The sequence below is a fragment of the Chenopodium album genome, chromosome 6 (assembly GCF_948465745.1).
Source record: "Chenopodium album chromosome 6, dcCheAlbu1.1, whole genome shotgun sequence".
Taxonomy (NCBI): Eukaryota; Viridiplantae; Streptophyta; class Magnoliopsida; order Caryophyllales; family Amaranthaceae; genus Chenopodium; species Chenopodium album.
In genome coordinates, this window is record NC_137839.1 from 53,691,607 (window position 1) to 53,714,290 (window position 22,684).

General features: G+C 35.5%; 1 protein-coding gene across 1 annotated transcript; it reads right to left on the reverse strand.

Annotated features, from left to right (window-relative positions):
• Positions 1-210: 210 nt before the first annotated feature.
• LOC145634905 (protease Do-like 5, chloroplastic) lies at positions 211-6,980 on the reverse strand. Its single transcript, XM_081686236.1, has 8 exons — positions 6,638-6,980; positions 5,378-5,524; positions 3,665-3,727; positions 3,487-3,576; positions 2,536-2,658; positions 1,768-1,855; positions 1,491-1,565; positions 211-508 (listed from the first exon to the last, which is right to left on the reverse strand). The coding sequence occupies exons 1-8, from the start codon at positions 6,893-6,895 to the stop codon at positions 402-404; spliced, it is 951 nt and encodes a 316-aa protein (XP_081542362.1). The 5' UTR covers positions 6,896-6,980; the 3' UTR covers positions 211-401.
• Between the last annotated feature and the right edge of the window lie 15,704 nt (positions 6,981-22,684).

Sequence of the window (22,684 nt, forward strand, 5' to 3'; positions counted from 1 at the left end):
TTCAAACTTTCCAAAAGACAAATGGTGCCTTGTTCAAAATAAGGCCAACATTTTTTACAATCAAGAAAAAGTCTTCTCAAGCTTTTAGGCCCAGAAAACACCACCACCCAATTCTAAATTTCTAACATCAGAAAATAAGAGCAATGCAGAATTTATTTTATAACATCTTTCTTCAGAAGTATCTGAAATATACGTGACTGCCATAATCAGTTGCTTGTCAAATTTCTTTTTATAAAAAATTTGCATATAATTACAGAATGATAGGAGAGCATGCATGCAACAATCACCGAGCAGTTGAAAGCTTTACGAATTACGACTAACGAGAACGATCTTCACATTTGAATTTTTACTCACAAGAAATCTTAGAGATCCCAATTTCAATACCAATTCAGCTAGTAGTCCTAGTACCTGTTACTATAAGGTGTTCCATAGACAATGAGAGCAGGTACAGTCTGCAATACAGTGTCAATTGGAATCGCAAAGTTAACACCAGAGGACATTCCAGAGCCTGCATTTAACAAAGTTTGATGGTAGAAAGATTCAGTACAGTATATTAAAATCAAATTCAGACAGTAAGGAAAAAGGGAATACGACCAACAAACATCACCAAACATTAAAATTAGCAACGTTTTAGAGCTTCCATGCTCTTATCTCCTAAAAATACTGCAATTGTCTTTCAGAATATGGATGCTCATTTCATATAAATTAAACCTTGCATTTTGAATAAATGACATTTTGAACTTATAAACAGATAATATGAATTTGTATATTTCTTTATTTTAAATTTATATTTTTTGGGTTGATAATCCGAAGCCAAGTACCCACCCAGATATCTTTATTATTTACCATTATCAATACAGGTTTAACCAAATGCTTCAAGAACACTTGACACATCTATTCATAAAGTTTTCATCTACATAGAAAATGAAAAGGAATATTCACATAAAGCTTTTTTATTTTAAATTTTATTTATTTATGTTAAATTAACGAACAGAGCATTTATTATTGAATCATAAAGTTAAGCAAACAACCAACATCAAGAGCAAGATGGGACGGGATACCTTCCAGGGAAGAATCCCTTAAACCTTACCCAAAAAGCCTAACTATCAGACAAATTTGCCTGAAAAAAATCTACAGTCCACTGTTTTAGTGTTTACCAATCAAATCAATTATTAAGAACTAAAGATTGAAACATGAGAAGGTAAAAAGTCGTATCTGTAGATTACAACAGGATACATCCAATAGATTGAAAGAGTAAAACAATAGGTGTCATTCATATGAAATATAATAGCACCATGAGACAGTCAGCAAATTCAAAGTTAAGAGTCTTAAGACTGCCAAAAGAATTTTGACCGAATTATTACGTTTCTAGTTGAAGTAAATTACTTATTACTTGTAAAAGACGAGATTCTACTAAGTGCAAATCCACTGCTTTCTTATTGCTTTGAGAAAACAAACAAAAAGATAAAAATATAATGAAATTTACTCACCTTTGAGAGTAAATGTCGCAGTATTCACACCAATGACATGACCATATGAATCAATCAATGGCCCTCCTGAGTTTCCTGATATCAATGTGCTAAAATAAGGATAAATTTTATCATAGAAAATGTACACAAACTGCTGGTCCATCTTGTAAAAAGGGGTTGGTTCTGTGCAAAATTATACCCTATTGAGGCTCTAAGAACTGATGAGAAACAAGTATAGTAATATGAAAGTAAAGATTAACAATTGAGAAATTATAATTAAGCTCCTCTCGAGTTTTACCAGCATTAATAGCAGCATCTGTTTGTATGGCTCCTCGAATGGCCTGTCCATTTGGAGATGGTATCTCTCTGCCCAGACCACTTACTACCTGGGTTAAAATTTAAAAATCCAATTACACATCAATAATGGTAATTATGATAATTCCGACAGATAAGAAACCAGCTTTAGAAGCAGTAATTTAGTTAGTTCTATTGCTGTAAAAGTGACCTTGTTATCCCAAAAGATAGCATGCGTATAGCATTAATCATCTATCAGTTATGATAAGATCTATTATACCAGCATACATGTGGATAATGAACACCTCCCCCGCAACATTTCACAGGAAAAGTTGTGTGGGTTTATCAACAGTTTAGGACTTTAGGTAACACATAACAGTCCAATGCTGTATTTTTTAGTAGAATCCTGTCATTCTAGTGTATTTTCTGGTACATTCAGTCCTTAACAAGAATATGCAAATCCGTATAACTGAAATCTTGCTCGTGTAAAAGTGTATAGGTAAACAATGATAAATCAACTTTGGGAATCAGGAATGAGGGGTAATTTGAAATTTGAAATTTCATTTTAATATATATATGTGATTAGCATAATAGGTGCTAGTCCTCCAAGTTAAAATTAAATAACTAAATTAAGATCACAATTAATGTGAAAAACTAACAATTTGGCCAACATTCAAGAAATCAGCATCTCGCATTAATCGCAATATCACTCTAGCAGTAGATAAGATATCCAACTGTTACTAGTAGCAAATGTTGGCTTGCAAGTGTATACCCCAGTTGTTAGAGTGTTTTCATAACCATAAGGATTCCCAATAGCAAAACAGTTCTGGCCGACATGCAGATTACTTGATGTTCCTATAAGAGCAGGCGTTAACTCTTTTCCCTGAGGATCAAACTACACCAGAAATAAAATAATTAGAATTTACTCCAAAATGCAGAATTGACAGAATTATCTGCTACCATTTACAAAAACAGATGTACTAAGGGGGGAAATAAATAAATAAATAAATAAAAAATAAAAAAAATAAAAATAAAATAAAAAACTGAAGAAAGCTGGGAGAAGATTGTATTGCCCTTAGAGAAAATTGATTGTATATCCACATTGTTGCGATAAACAAAATAAAGACCTACATAACATATGTGGTAATGATTAACTAGTATTTCCTCTGTTTTTTTTTTACTTAACCCGCTTTGACTTTTACACTATTCACCATCCCTCCTTTGACCGTCTTTTGCAAATTATATGTAAGTAAAAACATATTCATGTGGGATCTTGTTAGATTCGTCTCAATAAGTAATATCATAATATATAATTTCTATAATTTTTACTTATAGGGAATTAAAGTTATTGATCATTAAAGTTTTGCATTGGCAAGCGTGATAATTGATATAGGTCAAGTAAAAAAGAACGGAGGAAGTAGTACACTTACTGTATTAGGGTCCCAAATTACCAAACATGAAAAAAATATAAATCTCTACTTTTAAATTTAGAAATCTGCTTCAATCTCTGTATGAACTGTTTCTGAGAATCACTTGCCATGTTACACTAACCTTGCCACCAGAGTAAAACATCAAAACACTAGCATAGTGGCAATCACAGAGGGCGTATTAGATCTAAAAAAAGGCCCATCTCTCATCACCAACATTTTAAATGATTCTACATGCCCCAATGTTGCAAAGAGGTTGAAATATTACAATGCAAAAATAATGCCTTATCTGATACCTTAAGAACAGCAAGATCATATGTTGGATCAAAACCGATGATCTTGGCCTCAGTTGAAATTTTATTTCCTTTTGCATCTCCTACAGTCACCTGTAACATGTATTTCAGAATTCAAATTGTTCATGCAGAAGTAAGGCATAATAGCCATTTGAACCTAAATAATTATGAGTTGCAAAACCTTACAATACTGCAGTCCACTTTGATCAGTTACAAACTTAGCCACGACATGGTAGTTGGTAACCTATCAAACAAAAACAGTAATCCAATAAATTTAAAGTTTAAAAAAAAAAAAAAAAACTCTAATATAGATGCATACAATCGCCTGGCAGAAGAAAGGAAGTGCTAGTGCTTAGTTTTACTAGTAAATCAACATGGAAAGAATACCAAAGACATAGCAATATGAAGACAGAATGAGTTACAGAGACCATGAAGTCGTTTTGAGTGCATTCACGCTCATAATGTCAAAAGTCGCCACAAGAATTAGGAAATGAAGAAAGAAGCTAGCACTCTTTTAATCAAAAGTTATTTAAATACTGCCAGAAATTGCGGAAAATAGCCATATAAAAATCAGAATTCCCAATAAGTTCAATGAAAACTTTCAGGTAATATCTTATAGTTTGATACTTTGATGTTACAAGTTATAACCATATAAAGAGATATAATAAGCTACATTCAACCATATTGGAAGTCATTTAATCCATGGTTAAATTGATATGTGCAATTTAACTTAGTGCATTAGTCCATTTTAATAATTTCTAATTTATAATACGAGAGATGGCACGAAAAAGTAGCTCACTTTTGAAACCATTTGAAAGAACAGACGTCTAATAAAAGCAACAATGGCTGTAAACTGTTCATAGACAAGAAAGAAAAGAAAGGGGGGGTCAAATATTACAGAATAACCCAATATTTTTGAACCTCCTCAACTGAGTAACTCTTAAAAGCCCAGAATGGCGCTAATAAGGGACTTTATCCCACAACAAATCAATGTTTGCAAAGTCCCCTAGATATTCAACTTAACTAGCAATAATTATATGTAAGAATAATATTACTATGCCCACAATATATTAGTAAGATGTCTATATTCTGTTAGGAGCTCAATGAGTCCCTATATCCCCCATCATACTTCTTATTTATCATCTCTTATTTTAGTTTAATCACCATTGTAAACTTTCAGGTAATCTTTCGCATCTCAGTTCTCTATGTTTTCTAAATGAACGCAACAATACTCTCATAGAATTATTTTTTAAATTAAATCCCACTAAACATGCATTCTAGTTTAAACCAACATTTACTACCCTTGCAGCTCTCATGAAGGCTTCAGACTATTGAAGGTTTTGATTAAACAACTTCTTGAGGTTGGTTATAAGGGACCATGTAATTCGGCTATGAAGGAATTTATAAACATCTTATATTTTCTAATGTGTTAGGTGTAAGGTATACTATCATATTCTGTTATTCAGAAGGTTGTTGTGGAGGGGGGCTTTACATCCCTGTTCTATAAATGGAGCCCAGGTAGTAAAGAACAAACACTTTTAGCCTCAAAGACTGTGTTATCTTTTTTGTATATCCCGGTCCCTCTTTTCATTGCAACAACTGAGGATGTAAATCATGTAATTCCCAGACTTAATAGCCTACTAGAGGTTATACATGAGTATCTTATCTAGAGACCTCATAATTAGAATATAAAGGATCATTGATTAATCACTATTACTTCCACATAAGCATTAGTCAAACTGAGTGACACAAGACATGCACGATACACGTAACCACATACTACCACAGGTTATATAAAAATAAATTTGAATGATTCACAGCAATCAATCAAATCTGTTGATGTCTAGTGATATAAATTTGATATTTAAACTTAAAAAAATAAAAAAATTCCTACAATGTGACCAAATTTGTCCCAGAGGAAGCCAGAACCTGTCCCCTCAACTTTTGCACTACTTTCGTCAGCTAGAAAGGCTTCCTTTGCCTTGTTGGAGCTATTCATTAGTTCTAGCACTTCAATGTATACCACAGATGGTGAGGTTTCCTGCAAGGACAAGGGAAATCTATAATTACAAATGATTCAAAACTGGCACAAATAGCATGGAAGATGGAATAAATTATGCCCACATAGCGCACAATTTAAACACTAATATGCATTAAGGATGAAAAGCCACAGAAAATATAGAGAGAACCATACAAAGCTGTAACAAACACCATTATCTATTTGTCACCCCTTTCCTGGAATAAAGAATATCATCACTCGAATCTTATGGCAATCCTCTCTATTACCTGACTATTTGTGGTTTACTTTGTCTAAGTTTTTTCTTTGATACATTTACAGGATTCAAATCAAAAAACAGTGGTAATTTACAGCATCAATACTCAAGCAAATAAATAAATAAAAATAAAAACACACAACTGCCTTTGTAATATAAAAGTTGATAAAGTTACATTACATCATATTGCATACCATAGAGCATCAATTATTGACTGGTAAACAAATCATTGATATCCTCACGTCAAGGCAGAACAAGTCACATATCTCGGAACCAGCTAAATACTATGTTGACATTTACATAGACTACATTCTACTAAGACCAACAAGGCACACTACAGTAAGCCAAAATCAACTCCATGACCAAATAGTTAATGTTTCATGCCTTTATGTTAGTCTCCATTTTCTCAATAGCCCCAAAAATTATATAGACTTCAAAGATGTTGTATGGACTCTGAGTCAGGTTTATATCATACTTGTATAATATAATCAATAATCATATTTCTGAGCCCATTGCAACTAATCTGGCTGAAATAAGGTAAATATTTCAGGTTATGAGCTTACACTGTCTTTCATATCCAACATGACTTTCTCAATAATTATTGAAATAATTCTGCAACTTCACGAGTATAAGACCATTGCAACTCTACCTCTTAGTTAAGTATATCCAGCAATATTCACTCTAAAGCCGTACCTTAAATCCAAATGATAGCACTCTTAGGTGAAACACCGCGACAAACTTATTACAAAATCATAAAAACTTCATCATAGATGTCTAATTGCAAAAAAAAAAAAAAAAAAAAAAAAAAAAAAAAAAAAAAAAAAAAAAAATAAAATTAAATTGCCATGAAGTGGGTAACATAATTCAGATCAAATAAGTACCTGAAAAAGGCGGACAACAGTGGATTCTTCTTGTTCATCCAATTCTTGGGCATTAGCAGAAAGCAAAGGCGTTGATGAATTGGGGTTGATATTAAGAAACAAAGTGAGAAAAGAAGCAGAAAGAAAGATAGAACTCCTCCTTGATAATGTTCGAATGTTTGGGAGCTTTGAATTAGTGGTGAAGTTGCAGCAGTTTATGCTGATGGGAAGTGAAAATGGCGGACGAGGATGAAGCACATTACCTAGCAATGGCGCCATTAGTGGTTTTCGGACATGGATGGAGATAACACTACTTCAGCTTGCGTGGTGTTCTTCCATTTTCGTCTCGAATTCTAACCGAGTTAATTAGGGCCTATTCCCACTTATAGAAAACAAGTTACTTCATCCGTCCCTAAATTATAAATCTAGTTTTTATTTTGGGTAATTCAAAATTACATTCCTCCTTTTTATTTATAGTAAATTTTATTTTTTTCTAAATATTTCAAATAAACTCTTTTTTTCTGTTGTATAATTAATATTTTCTCACTCTTTCTGTCATAATCTAACTCTTATTTTCTCTCTGCAAATTGATTTTGGCACACCCTTTATTGATTTTGGCACACCTCTATGTGAGATAAGCATAGAAAACTGTGCTCTCACATAGGAATGTGCCAAAATCATTTCCCTTTCTCTCTCCATCGATTTTCCGGTTTCTTCCACCAGGTTCTCTCTCTCTCCTCTCTTCTTCATACTCCCTCACTCTCTCTCCTTATTCTCATGGTTTGTTGCTTCAAATCTTACGAAATTTACAATAATTCCATCTGAAATAGTCCCCTCTACAAAAACCCCATGTTAATTTAGCGCAAATAGTGTTCCTTTTTCGTAGATTTAGAGTTTTCGGAGTCACTATTCATTTTCTCTCTCCTAAAAAACATCAGATCTAGGGTTAGCTTGCTCAATCGTTATTTACGACTCATTCCCTCGATTATTTTGAGGTAATTTTCGACAATCTTCAGCAATTTCTTTGCAAAAATTGAGTTTCCTTCTCCAATTTATTTTCGACAAAATGTCTAAAAATTCGAGTTCCAATCTTCCAAAACAACAAAATCCTCCAGTTTGGGATGAAAGGTTTGGCCTAGATCCTGACATTTTGTTTCGTACCGACAGTGATGAGGGTGGTGGGGAAACTGTGCCTTACGAGTGTTCGAATCGTGACTGTCACTGGTCGACTGAATGCAATGGCGACCATTCTTACAGCTTAGATGTTTGGAGGAGTCGCTTTGGTCGTTATCTCTACACTAGGGAAGAATTCCAGTATTATGGGTGGTCTGTTGGTGATGGTGATGGTAAAACCCTAAGTGGTGAGGAGGTGACATCTAAAATGGCTCGAAAAAAAATGTTGATGAAGTTAACTCCTCCCCTGTTACTGATTCCACCTTTACCTATGGATGTTGAGACTTTTAGGCAGTTAATTGTGCGCTACATTTGTGTTTATAATCAATGATTTATGGGGACTTCTGAGATTAATTTGATTCCACCTTTACCTATGGGTGTTGAGACTTTTAGGCAGCTAATTGTGCGCTACGTTTGTGTTTATAATCAATGATTTATTGGGGACTTCCGAGATGAAAACAATAAGCTTATACTTGGCCTTAAAAAAAATACATTTGATTTATATATGATGAAATAAACGTTTCATTTCATTGAGTCATTAAAATAGTTACAAAAAACTTGGTACCATTGCTTACATAGCATCACATTAATTTATCTTTGATGAGTCAGCCTCATGGTCATTGTTGCAAAATGGAGTTCCATATTTTGACAAGCCCCGTGACTCTAGAAATTCTTCATTGTTTAATACTGACGCCCAATGATGCAGTTCTTCAGTGTACTCACTTTAGTTGAACAATCTTAAATCCATGTTATCAGCTTCTTCTTCATGAATGTTTGTGTTATATTCCTCCCGAATACCTGCAACTGTTTCTGGTGGTAGTTAATGCTCTGATTGTGTTATGTTTTCTGGTTCTTCATCTTGTTCTTCAAATGTGGGATCACCCACATCCCCATAAAACTGCCTCCCATGACTTCAAAACAGCCCATGTAGGCGCATCCATTCTTTCCTTTAGGTTGCCTTCCCTTAAGAGTTTTTCTATATTAATGGTGAGGCACGGTGAAGTCATTGCCACTTCTAACCTTGAGTATCTCATTCATGACTGTTTGCAAAGTACACCACACAAAACATAGTGTTTGTGGCTCTATCTCATATTATGCATCTTTAACTGCCTTGAGTAGCTCATCAATGTCTTTTGGCATTTTTTTTGTGTTGCAATGATTGTATGCTTCTGAAAAATCCCAAATCCAATATGTTAAGATCAGGGTTGTTTGGTAGTTGTTGTACCAAAATGAATGTGAAATCATCTTGTTTGTAGACTTGTTGCCACTAGGGGTCATCTTGAGTTATGTGTGTTTTGCAATTATCTTGTTGAATGTAAATAACCTTTGGTTGCCCATCATTTGGCCAATTTGCCTTTATGGCTGGTACAATTTAATATATAAGCATCCTCCTTGTAGTTTCTTTTGTGATTGATTCAATGATTTTTGTGACCATAGTCCCCTTCTCCCTTTTGAGTTTCGCTTGGCTGGTTCTTGCTTTGTGAATGGGAATATGCCATGTCTTCCATCAAAATAGCAATCCCCATTTTCATCAAACCTTGGCCTTTGAAGTGGCTTCCATGAACATCGCCTTTGGTATTCTTGTGCTTGATTTTAGATACCTATGTTTGCCCTTTTCAGACTTTGACAAATAATACCTCTGACTTTTTCTTGATAAGTTGAACCATTTCTCATCTATATGAACAAAGTCGTACATTGGAAAGTATTTGTTCTTTGTCCAAGCTGTTGATCTCATCTACAACCCTAGGACCCACTTCAATCTTGCCAATTTGTTAGCTTTTGTCATTTTTGGCTTTAAGGCATTAGTTTGTGCATTCAAGTCCCCTCTCTGGATTATCCTAAACACTGTGCTTTTAGAGACATTAAGCATGTGTGCCAAATCTCTAATACATGACCTCTCACCAATGCTCAGCTTTGTTACGCCTTCTTCTTGGATTTGGATCATTTTCCTTCCTGCCATATAGTATTTTGGGACTGGATTGTAACCTCCAATATTTGCTTTTTGTTTTTTTGCATCATGTCATATTTGACTCACTAACCTTATGCATATGTTGTACTTTTCTGCTGCTGCTGTTATAGCTTCTTTGTGTGGTTTGTCCCCTCCCGAATTTTTCATGAGAAACATGAGGACATTAAACCTCCCTTCAGTGCTGAGCCTATTGCCTTTTTTTCGTTGCCTTTGTGGAGCTTGTTCTTGCTGCCCATTCATATGGACTTGTTGTTGCTGCCCGTTCATATGAACTTGTTATTGCATATCATTAACATGATCCTCATGCCCTGAATCAGACTCTACTACAACTGGCTGCGTGTTTAAGTCAAATACAAGTCCCCTAGTACGTCCACCAATGTCAGCTTTAGTAGGTCCATCCTCATTTGGCGGCACGTTCAAATCGATTCCCGAAGGCATGGCTCAATTTGGCAATGATGCGAAAAAGTCCCCTATTTTCTCTGTTTTTTTTTTTTTTTGGTAATCTAGCAGTAAAATGAACGGTGATTATGGTGGAATATTTTTGGCTTCATGTGTTTTTATAGCCAGGTCCGTTGAATTAGAATTGGAGGGAATTTGAAATTTTCAGTCAGACTTTAAAAAAAAGTCAGGATCCTTGTACCTAATTTAAATGAATATGATTGACTTTAATTTTCAATTAGAAGCATGTTATTGGTCCTTTTTTTGCAAAGGATTGATGACATTGCATCATTAATCTGTCTTTGTTTTACTCAAAGACATCATTTAATGGTTTGTATTTCCCATTGAAATATTTCATTATTGTTATTTGTCTTATTCTTTCCTCCTTAATTCCCATGTAATTTTACAAACAGGAATGTAATTTAGGGACAGAGGGAGTAAGTGAACTGAATAGAGTTGCGATAGATTATTTATGAGAGAAAGAAATTAGGAATGGAAATGAAATGATTGAAGCTAAATTAAATTAATTTAAGTTGAATAAAACAAACTCTTAAAGTCCTATTTTTATATTCGAACTAGATGATTTTAAAATAGATTTCACAAAAGATAATTTTTTTTTTATAAAATTTTGATTTAAATTATATGTAATTTGTAATGCGACCTTATTAAGATTTTTTTTTAAAAAAAAATTAAATCTATTTTTTTTAACCGTGGTACATAAAATTATCTCTCAAATCTTAAAAAAAAATAACGCCTTTGTATATATTATACTAAATTAACATTTAATATTCAATCATAATAATAAATATTAATACTAAGTACAACTATTTTTTTTAAAAAAAAAACATTTGTTTGTAAAATACAAAGAAAATAATTTATGGGAAACTATATGTATATATGTTTAACTAGACTTCTGCCTCAAAAAATTTGAAAAAAAAAATTTAACTAGACTTTTTTCAAATTATGTACACAATAAACATAAATCACCTGATTATGCTAGTTTATAATATAAAAGTTGCAAAAACTCACACCCTGATCAACTTTTAAAAAAGGTTTCTTTGTGTGGGATTGACATTAAATGTGTTCATATAGGATTTAAATAATATTGAATTTAAAGTGATGATAAAGTGTTATCATTAGATAAACAATGCATAATACTTAATATTTTATACGAATAAATGATAACCATTGTAGGCGTCGCTCGAAGTGCGCCTACGTTAAAGCATGTGGTGACTATGCTTGACACTCTTAGGAAGTGGGAATTACGTATACGATTAGGGAAAGGAAAAAAGGGAGCCGCCAACAAGTTTTTAAGGAACTTGTAAACCGTTCACGGATCATAAAAGGCAACCACGATTAAGGGACAACGATAGGCAACAACGATTGACCCGTGAAGGTTACACCTCATTCATAATCCATGAGATTACTAACTCCATATGGTTCGGAACCACGAAAGGAGGATCGGGGATGATGGTACGAAGTGAGTCATGGAGTCACATTCGCCCGTATTGGCCTCTACTCGATTCTTATAGTGAAAAGTGATTCCTGCGATCTCAAAGTCATGCAAACAAAGATTCAATTTGCTCCAAACTATTATTATGCTAAATTGGTTTAATATTAATGCAACATATAATTCTAAAATATTTGTGATCACTTGATTAAACAACAAGATTAAAAAGGACCCTAAACCGGTTGTCCAAATTATCTTATTAGGCGTGATTTTCAATTACATATTCCCTTTAAACATGCAATATGGTGATCATAATAACAATAGAATAAACATTAATATTGGAAGCAATTTAACAATAATAGCGTTAGTCAAATCAAATAATAATAATAACCCTGATCATGATACTAGCAACAAGAATAAAAATAAGAGTAATTAAGTGAATCAATTACTCACTTTTCGCGTTTCCTTGAATTGCTACATTACGAATAAACCGTTAGTAACTTCAATAAAAATAAATCAAATGGAAATTAAATTAAATTAAATCGATAAATAACCAAGAATCCTTCCCAGTGGAGTCGCCAAATTGTAGGCGTCGTTTGAAGTGCGCCTACGTTAAAGCATGTGTGAATATGCTTGACACTCTTAGGAAGTAGGAATTGACATATACGATTAGGGACAAGGAAAGTAGGGAGCCGCCAACAAGTTTTTAAGGAACTTGTAAACCGTTCACGGATCATAAAAGACAACCACAATTAAGGGACAACGATAGGCAACAACGATTGACCCGTGAAGGTTACACCCCATTCATAATCCATGAGATTACTAACTCCATATGGTTCGGAACCACGAAAGGAGGATCGGGGATGATGGTACGAAGTGAGTCATGGAGTCACATTCGCCCGTATTGGCCTCTACTCGATTCTTATAGTGAAAAGTGATTCCTGCGATCTCAAAGACATACAAACAAAGATTCAATTTGCTCCAAACTATTTTTATGCTAAATTGATTGAATATTAATGCAACACATAATTCTAAAACATTATGATCACTTGGTTAAACAACAAGATTAAAAAGGATCCTGAACCTATTGTCCAAATTATCTTATTAGGCGTGATTTTCAATTACATATTCCCTTTAAAACATGCAATGTGGTGATCATAAAAAATATAATAGAATAAACATTAATATTGGAAGCAATTTAACAATAAATTGTTAGTCAAATCAAATATAAAATAACCTAATCATGATATTAGCAATAAGAAATAATAATAAGTAATTAAATTGGTTAATTACTCACATTCCGCGCGTTCCTTTAAATTGCTACATCATGAATAAATTGTTAGTAACTTCACTAGTAACTTCAATAAATAATAAATCAAATGGAAATTAAATTAAATAAATGAAAAGTAGAGTTGATTTTTTCCAAACCCTCAGTTATTTGTACCTTTCACGCCTTGGTTTAAGGACGGAACCTCGGGTTAAGTATAAACTCCTTGGAGTGCTTAGGGGAATTATTATGGAAGAATAAGGAGGCTAGAAATTAGGTTAAAGAGGGAGAAGAGAATGATTTTTGGTGTAAGGTGAGAGAGAATGATTATTGGTGCCCCGAATTGCAGAAAGGGGGGGTCCTATTTATAGGGAAAATGAGCAGAGGGAACACGCAAAACCCTAAAAAATAACACTGTGTCACGATAGAGAACACCATGGCACGGTGCCAGGCACCGTCAGATGGGGGAAGGCACCGTCATACAGGGGAAAATCCCGTGACGCGGTGGAAACTGGAGTGACGCGGGAAATATTTGACCTACGGGAAGTGAAAACGCGTGAAGGATTTACGCGGAAAAGACACGAGAAAATTCCGTGACACGGCACACGTACCGTGACACGGCAGGGTCCACCGTGGCACAGTACAGTATACCGTGTCACGGTATAGGAAAACGCGGAAATTACACGGAAAAAGCACCGTGACACGGTGGGAAATACCGTGTCACGACAGCAGGTACTGTGTCACGGCAACAGGTACCGTGCCACGGGGGAATTTGACGCGAAAAAAATGGAACCGTTACACGATGTACAGTACCATGTCATGGCACCAGGCACCGTCAGATGGGGGAAGGCACCGTCAAACGGGGCAAACTCCCGTGACACGGTGCTTTTGCACTGTGCGCGGTGATTCCAATTTTTTACCCGTTTTTAAAATCATCATAACTTTTGATCCGTAACTAGGAATAAGGCATATAATATATAATTGGAAATATTATCAAGTCTAATTTCCAAATCAATTAAAATCAGGTCAAAATTATTTGTAGATTTTAAGATGTAGCCGTTTTAGTGGAAGGGTGTCGGTTTTAGGCCGAGTTTAGTGTTTTTCTCATATCTTTTTCGTTATAGCTCGGAATTGGGCTTATGATATATGGTTGGAAATCTTATTTAAAGGCCTATCCAAAAAAATAATAATTGAATCAAAATTGTATATCCATAAAATAAGTTTCTCTAAGTTTTGCGATGTGGACACGAAAAGTGGAAAATAGGTTATGGTTTAGGGAAATGAGCTAGAAATTGGATTGGTTCATGAAATATATTGGATAGAGCATGGATTTAAGCACTCCAAAGGTTAAATACTCAACCTGACCAATAATGGCGGTGAAAGGTGTTCATCAACGCGTTTGGTTTTGGGGAGACATTTTTAGGTGTCTACTGAAGCCCCCACTTTGACTGAGTTTGTAGAAACGTCAGTTTTGAAAATGATAGTCAAAGTATTCAATAGGGACGGAGAATGATTTAAGACGTTCTGCAATCCTAAATCACTCTGTATACGCCGATACCTGCAGAAAAATGTTAATTCTACAGATAAAAGAGTAAAGGGATAGAATGCTTATCTAACACCAGTGTATCGGTGGCAAATGAGCTTGGTAGCTTCCTATGCTTAAAGGAATCCACCGAATGACGTTTTGTTGAAATACTTTCCATGCCTGAGGAAAGTCGACTGACGAGTTTGGTAGCTTTCTATGCTTGAAGAAATCTACCAGATGATACTTTCCATGCTTGAGGAAAGCCGACATATGAATTTAGCGGTTTTCTATGCTTGAAGAAATCCACCGGATAATACTTTCCATGCTTGAGGAAAGTCGACAGATGATGAGATTGCAAGTCTCTGCGTATCGAGAACCATGCGCCGTGAAATGATGGTGGTTCGATTGTCCCCGAACGTGGGCTGTAGTTGGTTCGCTTGTCCCCGAACGTGGGCTGTAGATGGTCCGCTTTTCCCCGGACGTGGACTGTAGATGGTCCGCTTGTCCCCGAACGTGGGCTGTAAATGGTTTGCTTGTCCCCGAACGTGGGCTGTAGATGGTCCGCTTGTCCCCGGACGTGGGCTGGTTGTAAATGGTCCGCTTGTCCCTGGACGTGGGCTGTAGATTGTCCGCTTGTCCCCGGACGTGGGCTGTAGATGGTCCACTTGTCCCCGGACGTGGGCTGTAGATGGTCCGCTTGTCCCTGGACGTGGGCTGTAATTGAGACCTGCAAAATAAAATCTGCCAGGGGACTCGTATAGACTATGATTGACTTGACCAACTAACTTGACCATGTTTGACTTGACACGACATGACATGGCATGAGTATGACTTGTGATTGTGTGTGTATAGTTTGAGTGTGTGTGTATAGACACAAGCAACCGAAAATGCAAAAGCAAAAATTTTCCATCATTTTTGTCATGAGACGAGTGGAGGGTGCCAACTTTCTCCCGAAAAAGAAAGACGTGAAAAATGAAATTTTATTTTCGAACTTCCCTCGATAAAAATTTTGAAAAAGTTTTTGAACTTCCCCAAAATAAAATAAAGAAAAAGGGAAGAAGTTTTGAACTTCCTCCTTGAGCAAGACGAAATGAATCGTATGGATTGAATTGCTTGTCCTGAAAATAATGTATGCATGATGCATGTTCTTAGGCCAGGAGGCTAAGGACAATTACATCATGTGACACGATAGATGAATGAAATTAAGTCATGGAGCTAAGCATCATATATGGTGTAAAGAAGCGATCTTGAACGTCACTTAGGTTTGGAAGCTAAGCACGTATATAGATGAAGTGATTATGAACGTTGCTTAGGTCAAGGAGCTAAGAACGATATGCTTTGTATTATTACAAATCATTGATATAGAAATGTTATTTAGCACATTATGCGATGCATGAAACAATGAACATTGCTCAGGTCAAGAAGCTAAGCAAGTATACAACGTTTCTTCTGATGAATGTTGTCTTGAAAGATGATGAAGCATGCGCGGTAGGGAAACAAGATTTCATGATAAAGGGTTCCTAAGGGAAAGATGATATTGATATGTATGTGTGAAAGAAGTGTGTGAAAGTGATACTAAGGTGAGGCTGCAAAGGTTATGGTGATGGAAATATATGTGTGAAGAGTCAAAGATGATGACTCTTTAGGCTGGGTAAGCTAATGTGATGTGGGTTCAAGCCCCCAAGTCTAGATCTAAATGGGTAGGGATATAGATATAAGCATTGGATATTCTTTTGACTCGATCATGCATACATATGAATATGAATGTGGCTGCACCTCAATGTGAGGTTGCCTACGTATTCGTTAGGAATCAGGCTGAACGTAGCTCTAACCGAACTTTGCACAAGTGTATGTACACCTCAAAGAGGTCTTTAAAGGGTTGTAGTGTGGTTAAGTTGATGGTTTAAGGAAGAAAGGGGTAAAAGGCTCAAGACCCGAGAGAAGCCCCTAAGATGTGTAATTGTGAATTTGAAAATTTTGAATTTTGCAAGTTTATTTTCAACATTTTTTTTGCTTTGATTTTTTTTTTTCATTCTTTTGAATCAATGTAGGAAATCTCAGATCATGCGGTCCATCACTCACTTAGCATTCATGTTTCTCAGGCACGGTACCAAGCACTCGATAAGAGACGCAATTTGAGACGTGTTCGTATCAAAGACATTGGAAACACTTGCCTTTAGACATTGTTTTATTGTTGCTTTGCTGCCTTTTTTTTTTTACTTGCTTTTTGAATGTTATACAATTACACATCTTCCAATCCCAGGGTTAAGTGAATGTGGGTTGAAGAAATGAAGGCCAAACGTTAGACGAGGCTCAAAATGGTTGATGAAGAAATGGAATGTGATTAAATGGTTAACAGGGAATGACAGGGTTGCAAAGGTGCCTCAAGTCATTGGTGTACCTTGGGTTTAGTTCGGTAATTGATTTTTTTTTATTATTTTTTTTTGAGAATGAATGAATGAATGAAAAATTCTATGATCGAGATGTAAAGGAAATTTGCTCATTTTATTAATGGAAAAGGTGAACGAAACACATGAAACATATAAAAATTCAAAATGGAAAACCTATGCTAGACATGAATGGGGGAATGGAGATGAATGATAAAGAAAGAAATCATGAAATCTTGCACGAAGGATTTGTTGTGCGCCTTGTGTTCCTTACTTCTTGCCACCTAGAGGGACAGGAAGTTTGTTTGCATCCACCAAGTCTTGAATGACGTCCTTCAAATTCCAGCATTGCTCCGTAGTGTGGCCCCTTCCTTGATGGTACTTGCAATGGGCATTGGGATTCCATTTGGCGCTCCTTTCTTCAGGTTTTGGCTCTGGAAATGGCCCAATAGGTATGATCAAGCCTTGACCGTAAAGGCGATCAAAGGCCGCATCATAAGTCATTCCTAAAGGAGTGTAAGTTCTTTTCTTCTTGGGCAATGGAGCATCAAGATCTAACACTTCATTGAGATCAACTTGGCTTATATTGTTGGTAGTATTTTCGTGCTTAGAAGACGAAGAAGAAGGATGGTCGTTTTTCTTGTTTTTCCAAGTGTTATTATTGTTACTACCAGCAGTCTTTATTAGCTCATCCTCGATATTGATGCCGATGTCGTATACAGCTTCGAAAGTGTTCAGTGGAAGAAATTTGAGATGTTCCCTATATTTATGAGTCGGATTTTAGATAAAGAGGCAAACCATATCTCTTTCTTTGGGAGGATCTACTAAGTGTGAAGTTGTTTCCTTCCACCTGTTCAGGTAAGCGGTGAAGCCTTCATTCTCTTTCTGTTTGAGAATGGTGAGTTCACGTTCAGAATGAAGTTTTAGTTTGAATGTTACACTTGTAACGATTCATGAAACTGTCGGTGACATCTTGCCAAGTCGTAGTATGCTTGGCATCTAAGGAATAAAACCATTGTTGGCAAGCATGTTCTAAGGAGAGAGGGAACACCGTAGGAAAGAGTGTTACGTCCAATCCCTTAAGAGCCATGGTTGCAGATAACGCCTTCAAATGGAATATTGGATTGTCAGTAGGCTTGAACTTTGGAATATTAGCAGTGGAGAACTTTTCAGGGAGTCTATCCTTCACATCCAAAGGAGTGGGAGGCTGTTCCACATAAGTGAAATCCTCAAAAATCTTACTCATTTGTTCCTACAGTTTGTGAAGGGTGGAAACAGTGACCTTGTTTTGTTCCATGGTAGTGACCCTACTGGTAAGAGTTTTCATCATGGCAGACAGTGCCTCGATGGATTTATTGATGTTCTCAATATCTTCTTTAGTGGCCATTGAAAGTGATAAGTAATGGAGATGGCAAACTTCTCTTTAAACGCCTATTAGATCCGAGAGATTGTTGCGGTAATGACTCGAACCGTATTAATCTATCCTGTTCCTTGACCAAGTACTGTGAAATAAAATAATTCACTTAATTGTTTGACTCATTTCTCAAGATAGGAAAGGAAGGAAAAAATAGACATTTGAAAACAGGTGAGAAAACTCCACTCATTTTTTTAATATGACGAAAAAAGGGTGCATGAACCTAATATACGATCATAAACGACCTGGTGCACGACTCAAGTCGAAACATAAAAAAAGTGTGTGGACTATACTTAACTCGTGAGTGACTAAGTGATGTTATAAGACTCGTGGTATGATCGTATGGCTAGACATGTGAATAATAACCAAAATGACTGACGCGAGGACCAAATTAACAGGGAAGATTAAAAAAAAAAAAAATTTAATAAAAAAGCTGACTGGACTTATTTCAAGGGCACCGTGACACGGAAAACTATATCGTGTCACGGTACAAGCTGCCATGACGCGGTGGTTTTTTTTTTGTTGGAATTCCACCGTGCCACGGTGGAAACTGCCGTGACACGGTGAACTTTCCCGTGGCACAGTGGATGCTGACGTGTCACGGGATTTTTTTTTTGCTAGAAATCCACCGTGCCACGGTGGAAATTGCCGTGACACGGTGAACTTTACCGTGACACGGTGGATGCTGGCGTGGCACGAGTTTTTTTTTTTTTTGGAAATCCACCGTGCCACGGTGGAAATTGCCGTGACACGGTGGATGCTGACGTAGCACGAGAATTTTTTTTTTAGTTTGCGCTAATTACTAAGTGAGTACGGTCCATTGGAAATCGTTAGTCATAAAATAATCCACCATAGACAGAGAAACATCGTTAGGGTTAGGATCAAAACGACCAAACATAAAACACGTAGGCACAATGATGCAAAGAATAGTTCGCAACCTAAGGTCAAGTTCTATGTTCGACAATGGTCAGGTTTATTTGGTGTTAATAGGGTACCATGGTTAACAGTTTGGACGCGTTAGCAAGGCAGCCTCCCTTGAGGGTGTATGCCAACGGGTGGCTCCGCGAGTTCGTGATGAAATCGAACTCAACTCCATGGTTTGGATGGATTTAATAACTCGGATGAACCCTTATTGCCATGAGCGTTTTTGGGTTGATAGTGCTTAAATCCCCCGGTGCTAAGACGCATGTAGAACATACACGTTTTTTCAGAAAAATCGAGGAAGTTGATTGTGAGAAGATAAAACAAGCCACCGAACTGATTTTAGGACTGCCGTGACACGGCATAGAGCACCGTGCCACGGTACTGCACACCGTCAGACGGTGTACTGCACCGTGACACGGAAGATTCTGCCGTGGCACGGCAGTCAGACAATCTGACTGGTGCCTTGTTTTCCTTCATACGCAATCAAGTTATTCAATTTTTCCTATGGGACAGAACTAAATGCGACGTTAAAACGTCTATGCTTATGCAACAATGCCAAATTAATCACAGGAATATTTTTCAAGAATCTTTCAAGTCTCATCCACTCATCTTAATTAAATACCGATCACTCAAATCGATAAATAACCAAGAATCCTCCCCTGTGGAGTTGCCAAATTGTAAGCGTTGTAGTGCGCCTACATTAAAGCATGTGTGAATATGCTTGGCACTCTTAGGAAGTAGGAGTTGACATATACGATTAGGGACAAGGAAAGTAGGGAGCCGCTAACAAATTTTTAAGGAACTTGTAAACCGTTCACGGATCATAAAAGGCAACCACGATTAAGGGACAACGATAGACAACAATGATTGACCCGTGAAGGTTACACCCCATTCATAATCCATGAGATTACTAACTCCATATGGTTCGGAACCACGAAAGGAGGATCGGGGATGATGGTACGAAGTGAGTCATGGAGTCACATTCGCCCGTATTGGCCTCTACTCGATTCTTATAGTGAAAAGTGATTTCTGCGATCTCAAAGGCATACAAACAAAGATTCAATTTGCTCCAAACTATTTTTATGCTAAATTGATTCAATATTAATGCAACGCATAATTCTAGAACATTGTGATCACTTGATTAAACAACAAGATTAAAAAGGATCCTAAGCCGATTGTCCAAATTATCTTATTAGGCGTGATATTCAATTACATATTCCCTTTAAAACATGCAATGTGGTGATCATAAAAAATATAATAGAATAAACATTAATATTGGAAGCAATTTAACAATAAATTGTTAGTCAAATCAAATATAAAATAACCTAATCATGATATTAGCAATAAGAAATAATAATAAGTAATTAAATTGGTTAATTACTCACATTCCGCGCGTTCCTTTAAATTGCTACATCATGAATAAATTGTTATTAATTGCAATAAATAATAAATCAAATGGAAATTAAATTAAAAAAATGAAAAGTAGAGTTGATTTGGTCCAAACCCTCAGTTATTTGTACCTTTCACGCTTTGGCTTAAGGACGGAACCTCGGGTTAAGTATAAACTCCTTGGAGGAATTATTATGGAAGAATAAGGAGGCTAGAAATTAGGTTAAAGAGGGAGAAAAGAATGATTTTTGGTGTAAGGTGATAGAGAATGATTATTGGTGCCCCGAACTGCAGAAAGGGGGGTCCTATTTATAGGGAAAATGAGCAGAGGGAACACGCAAAACCCTAAAAAATAACACCGTGTCACGGTAGGAACACAGTGACACGGTGCCAGGCACCGTCAGACGGGGGAAAATCCCGTGACGCGGTGGAAATTGGAGTGACGCGGGAAATATTTGACCTACGGGAAGTGAAAACGCGTGAAGAATTTACGCAGAAAAGACACGAGAAAATTCCGTGACACGGCACACGTACCGTGACACGACAGGGTTCACCGTGGCACAGTACAGTATACCATGTCACGGTATGGGAAAACGCGGAAATTACACGGAAAAAGCACCATGACACGGTGGGAAATACCGTGTCACGGCAACAGGTACCGTGCCACGGTGGAATTTGACGCGAAAGAGCTCAAAAAATGGTACCGTGACACAATGTACAGTACCGTGTCACGGCACCAGGCACCGTCAGACGGGGGAAGGCATCGTCAGACGGGGCAAACTCCTATGAGACGGTGCTTTTTTCACTGTGCGCGGTGATTCCAGTTTTTTTACCCGTTTTTAAAATGATCGTAACTTTTGATCAGTGGAAGGGTGTCGGTTTTAGGCCGAGTTTAGTGTTTTGCACATATCTTTTTCGTTATAGCTCGGAATTAGGCTTATGATATATGGTTGGAAATCTTATTTAAAGGCATATCCAACAAAATAATAATTAGATCAAAATTGTATAGCCAAATAATCAGTTTCTCTCAGTTTTGCGATGTGGACACAAAAAGTGAAAAATAGGTTATGGTTTAAGGAAATGAGCTAGAAATTGGATTGGTTCATGAAATATATTGGATAGAACATGGATTTAAGCACTCCAAAGATTAAACACTCAACCCGACTAATAATGGCGGTGAAAGGTGTTCATTAACGGGTTTGGTTTTGGGGAGACATTTTTAGGTTTCTACAACCATTTATTTATTTATTTATTCCAAGATAAAGAGAAAAAGGACTTTTTTTTCAAAGATTTTAAATTTTTTTATCTTATCCAAAATTTATAGTTTTTTTTTTTTTAATTATTGAACATAGTTTCCTTTTTTCATTAGTTCATTTTTATTAATAATAATGTTTTTTTTTACAATCAATTCTCATGTTTCATTATTTTCTTTATCTAATCCATTTTTTAAAAATTTATCAGTTGAAGGTCATTCATTTAATTTTTTATGTTTAACATTTTTTTATTAAATATATGTTATATAAATATTATAATAACTAATTTTCATATGCAATTAATATTTTTAATCTAATACAAAATTAAACATTTTTTTTTTATTATAATTATATTGAACACGGTTTTCATAATTTTTAATTTAATAGTTTCTTTAAAAAAATTAAAAATTTATATAGTAACATGGAAATTCTACATTTGTATATTTCTTATGGTCTCTTAATCTCTTAAATTTTTTATTCTATTTAAATTTTTTGACATCTCACGTAAATGTTTAAGCAATGTAAAGTTTTTTCTTGCATTATAAGTTATAATTTTTTTTAATAAAAATATCATCTAATTCATTTGATATTTAGATAATATATTTTTTTCAACAATTTAAATGCTTATAACAAAATATATTTTTTTTGCTTATTTTAAATTATTTAAATCCTAAAATCTAAAGATAATTTTTCTTTGAAAAATGAATAATTATTATTTTTAAAAATTAAATAATTTAAATCCTAATAAATCATTATTCATAGTTTTTACATACATGGCAAAATTGTTAAATATCATTTGTCAATTTTACTTAGGTGGCGAGTGAATTTTTTAATTCTAAAATAAAATACAAATTTTAATTTAAATTTGTCAAAATAATA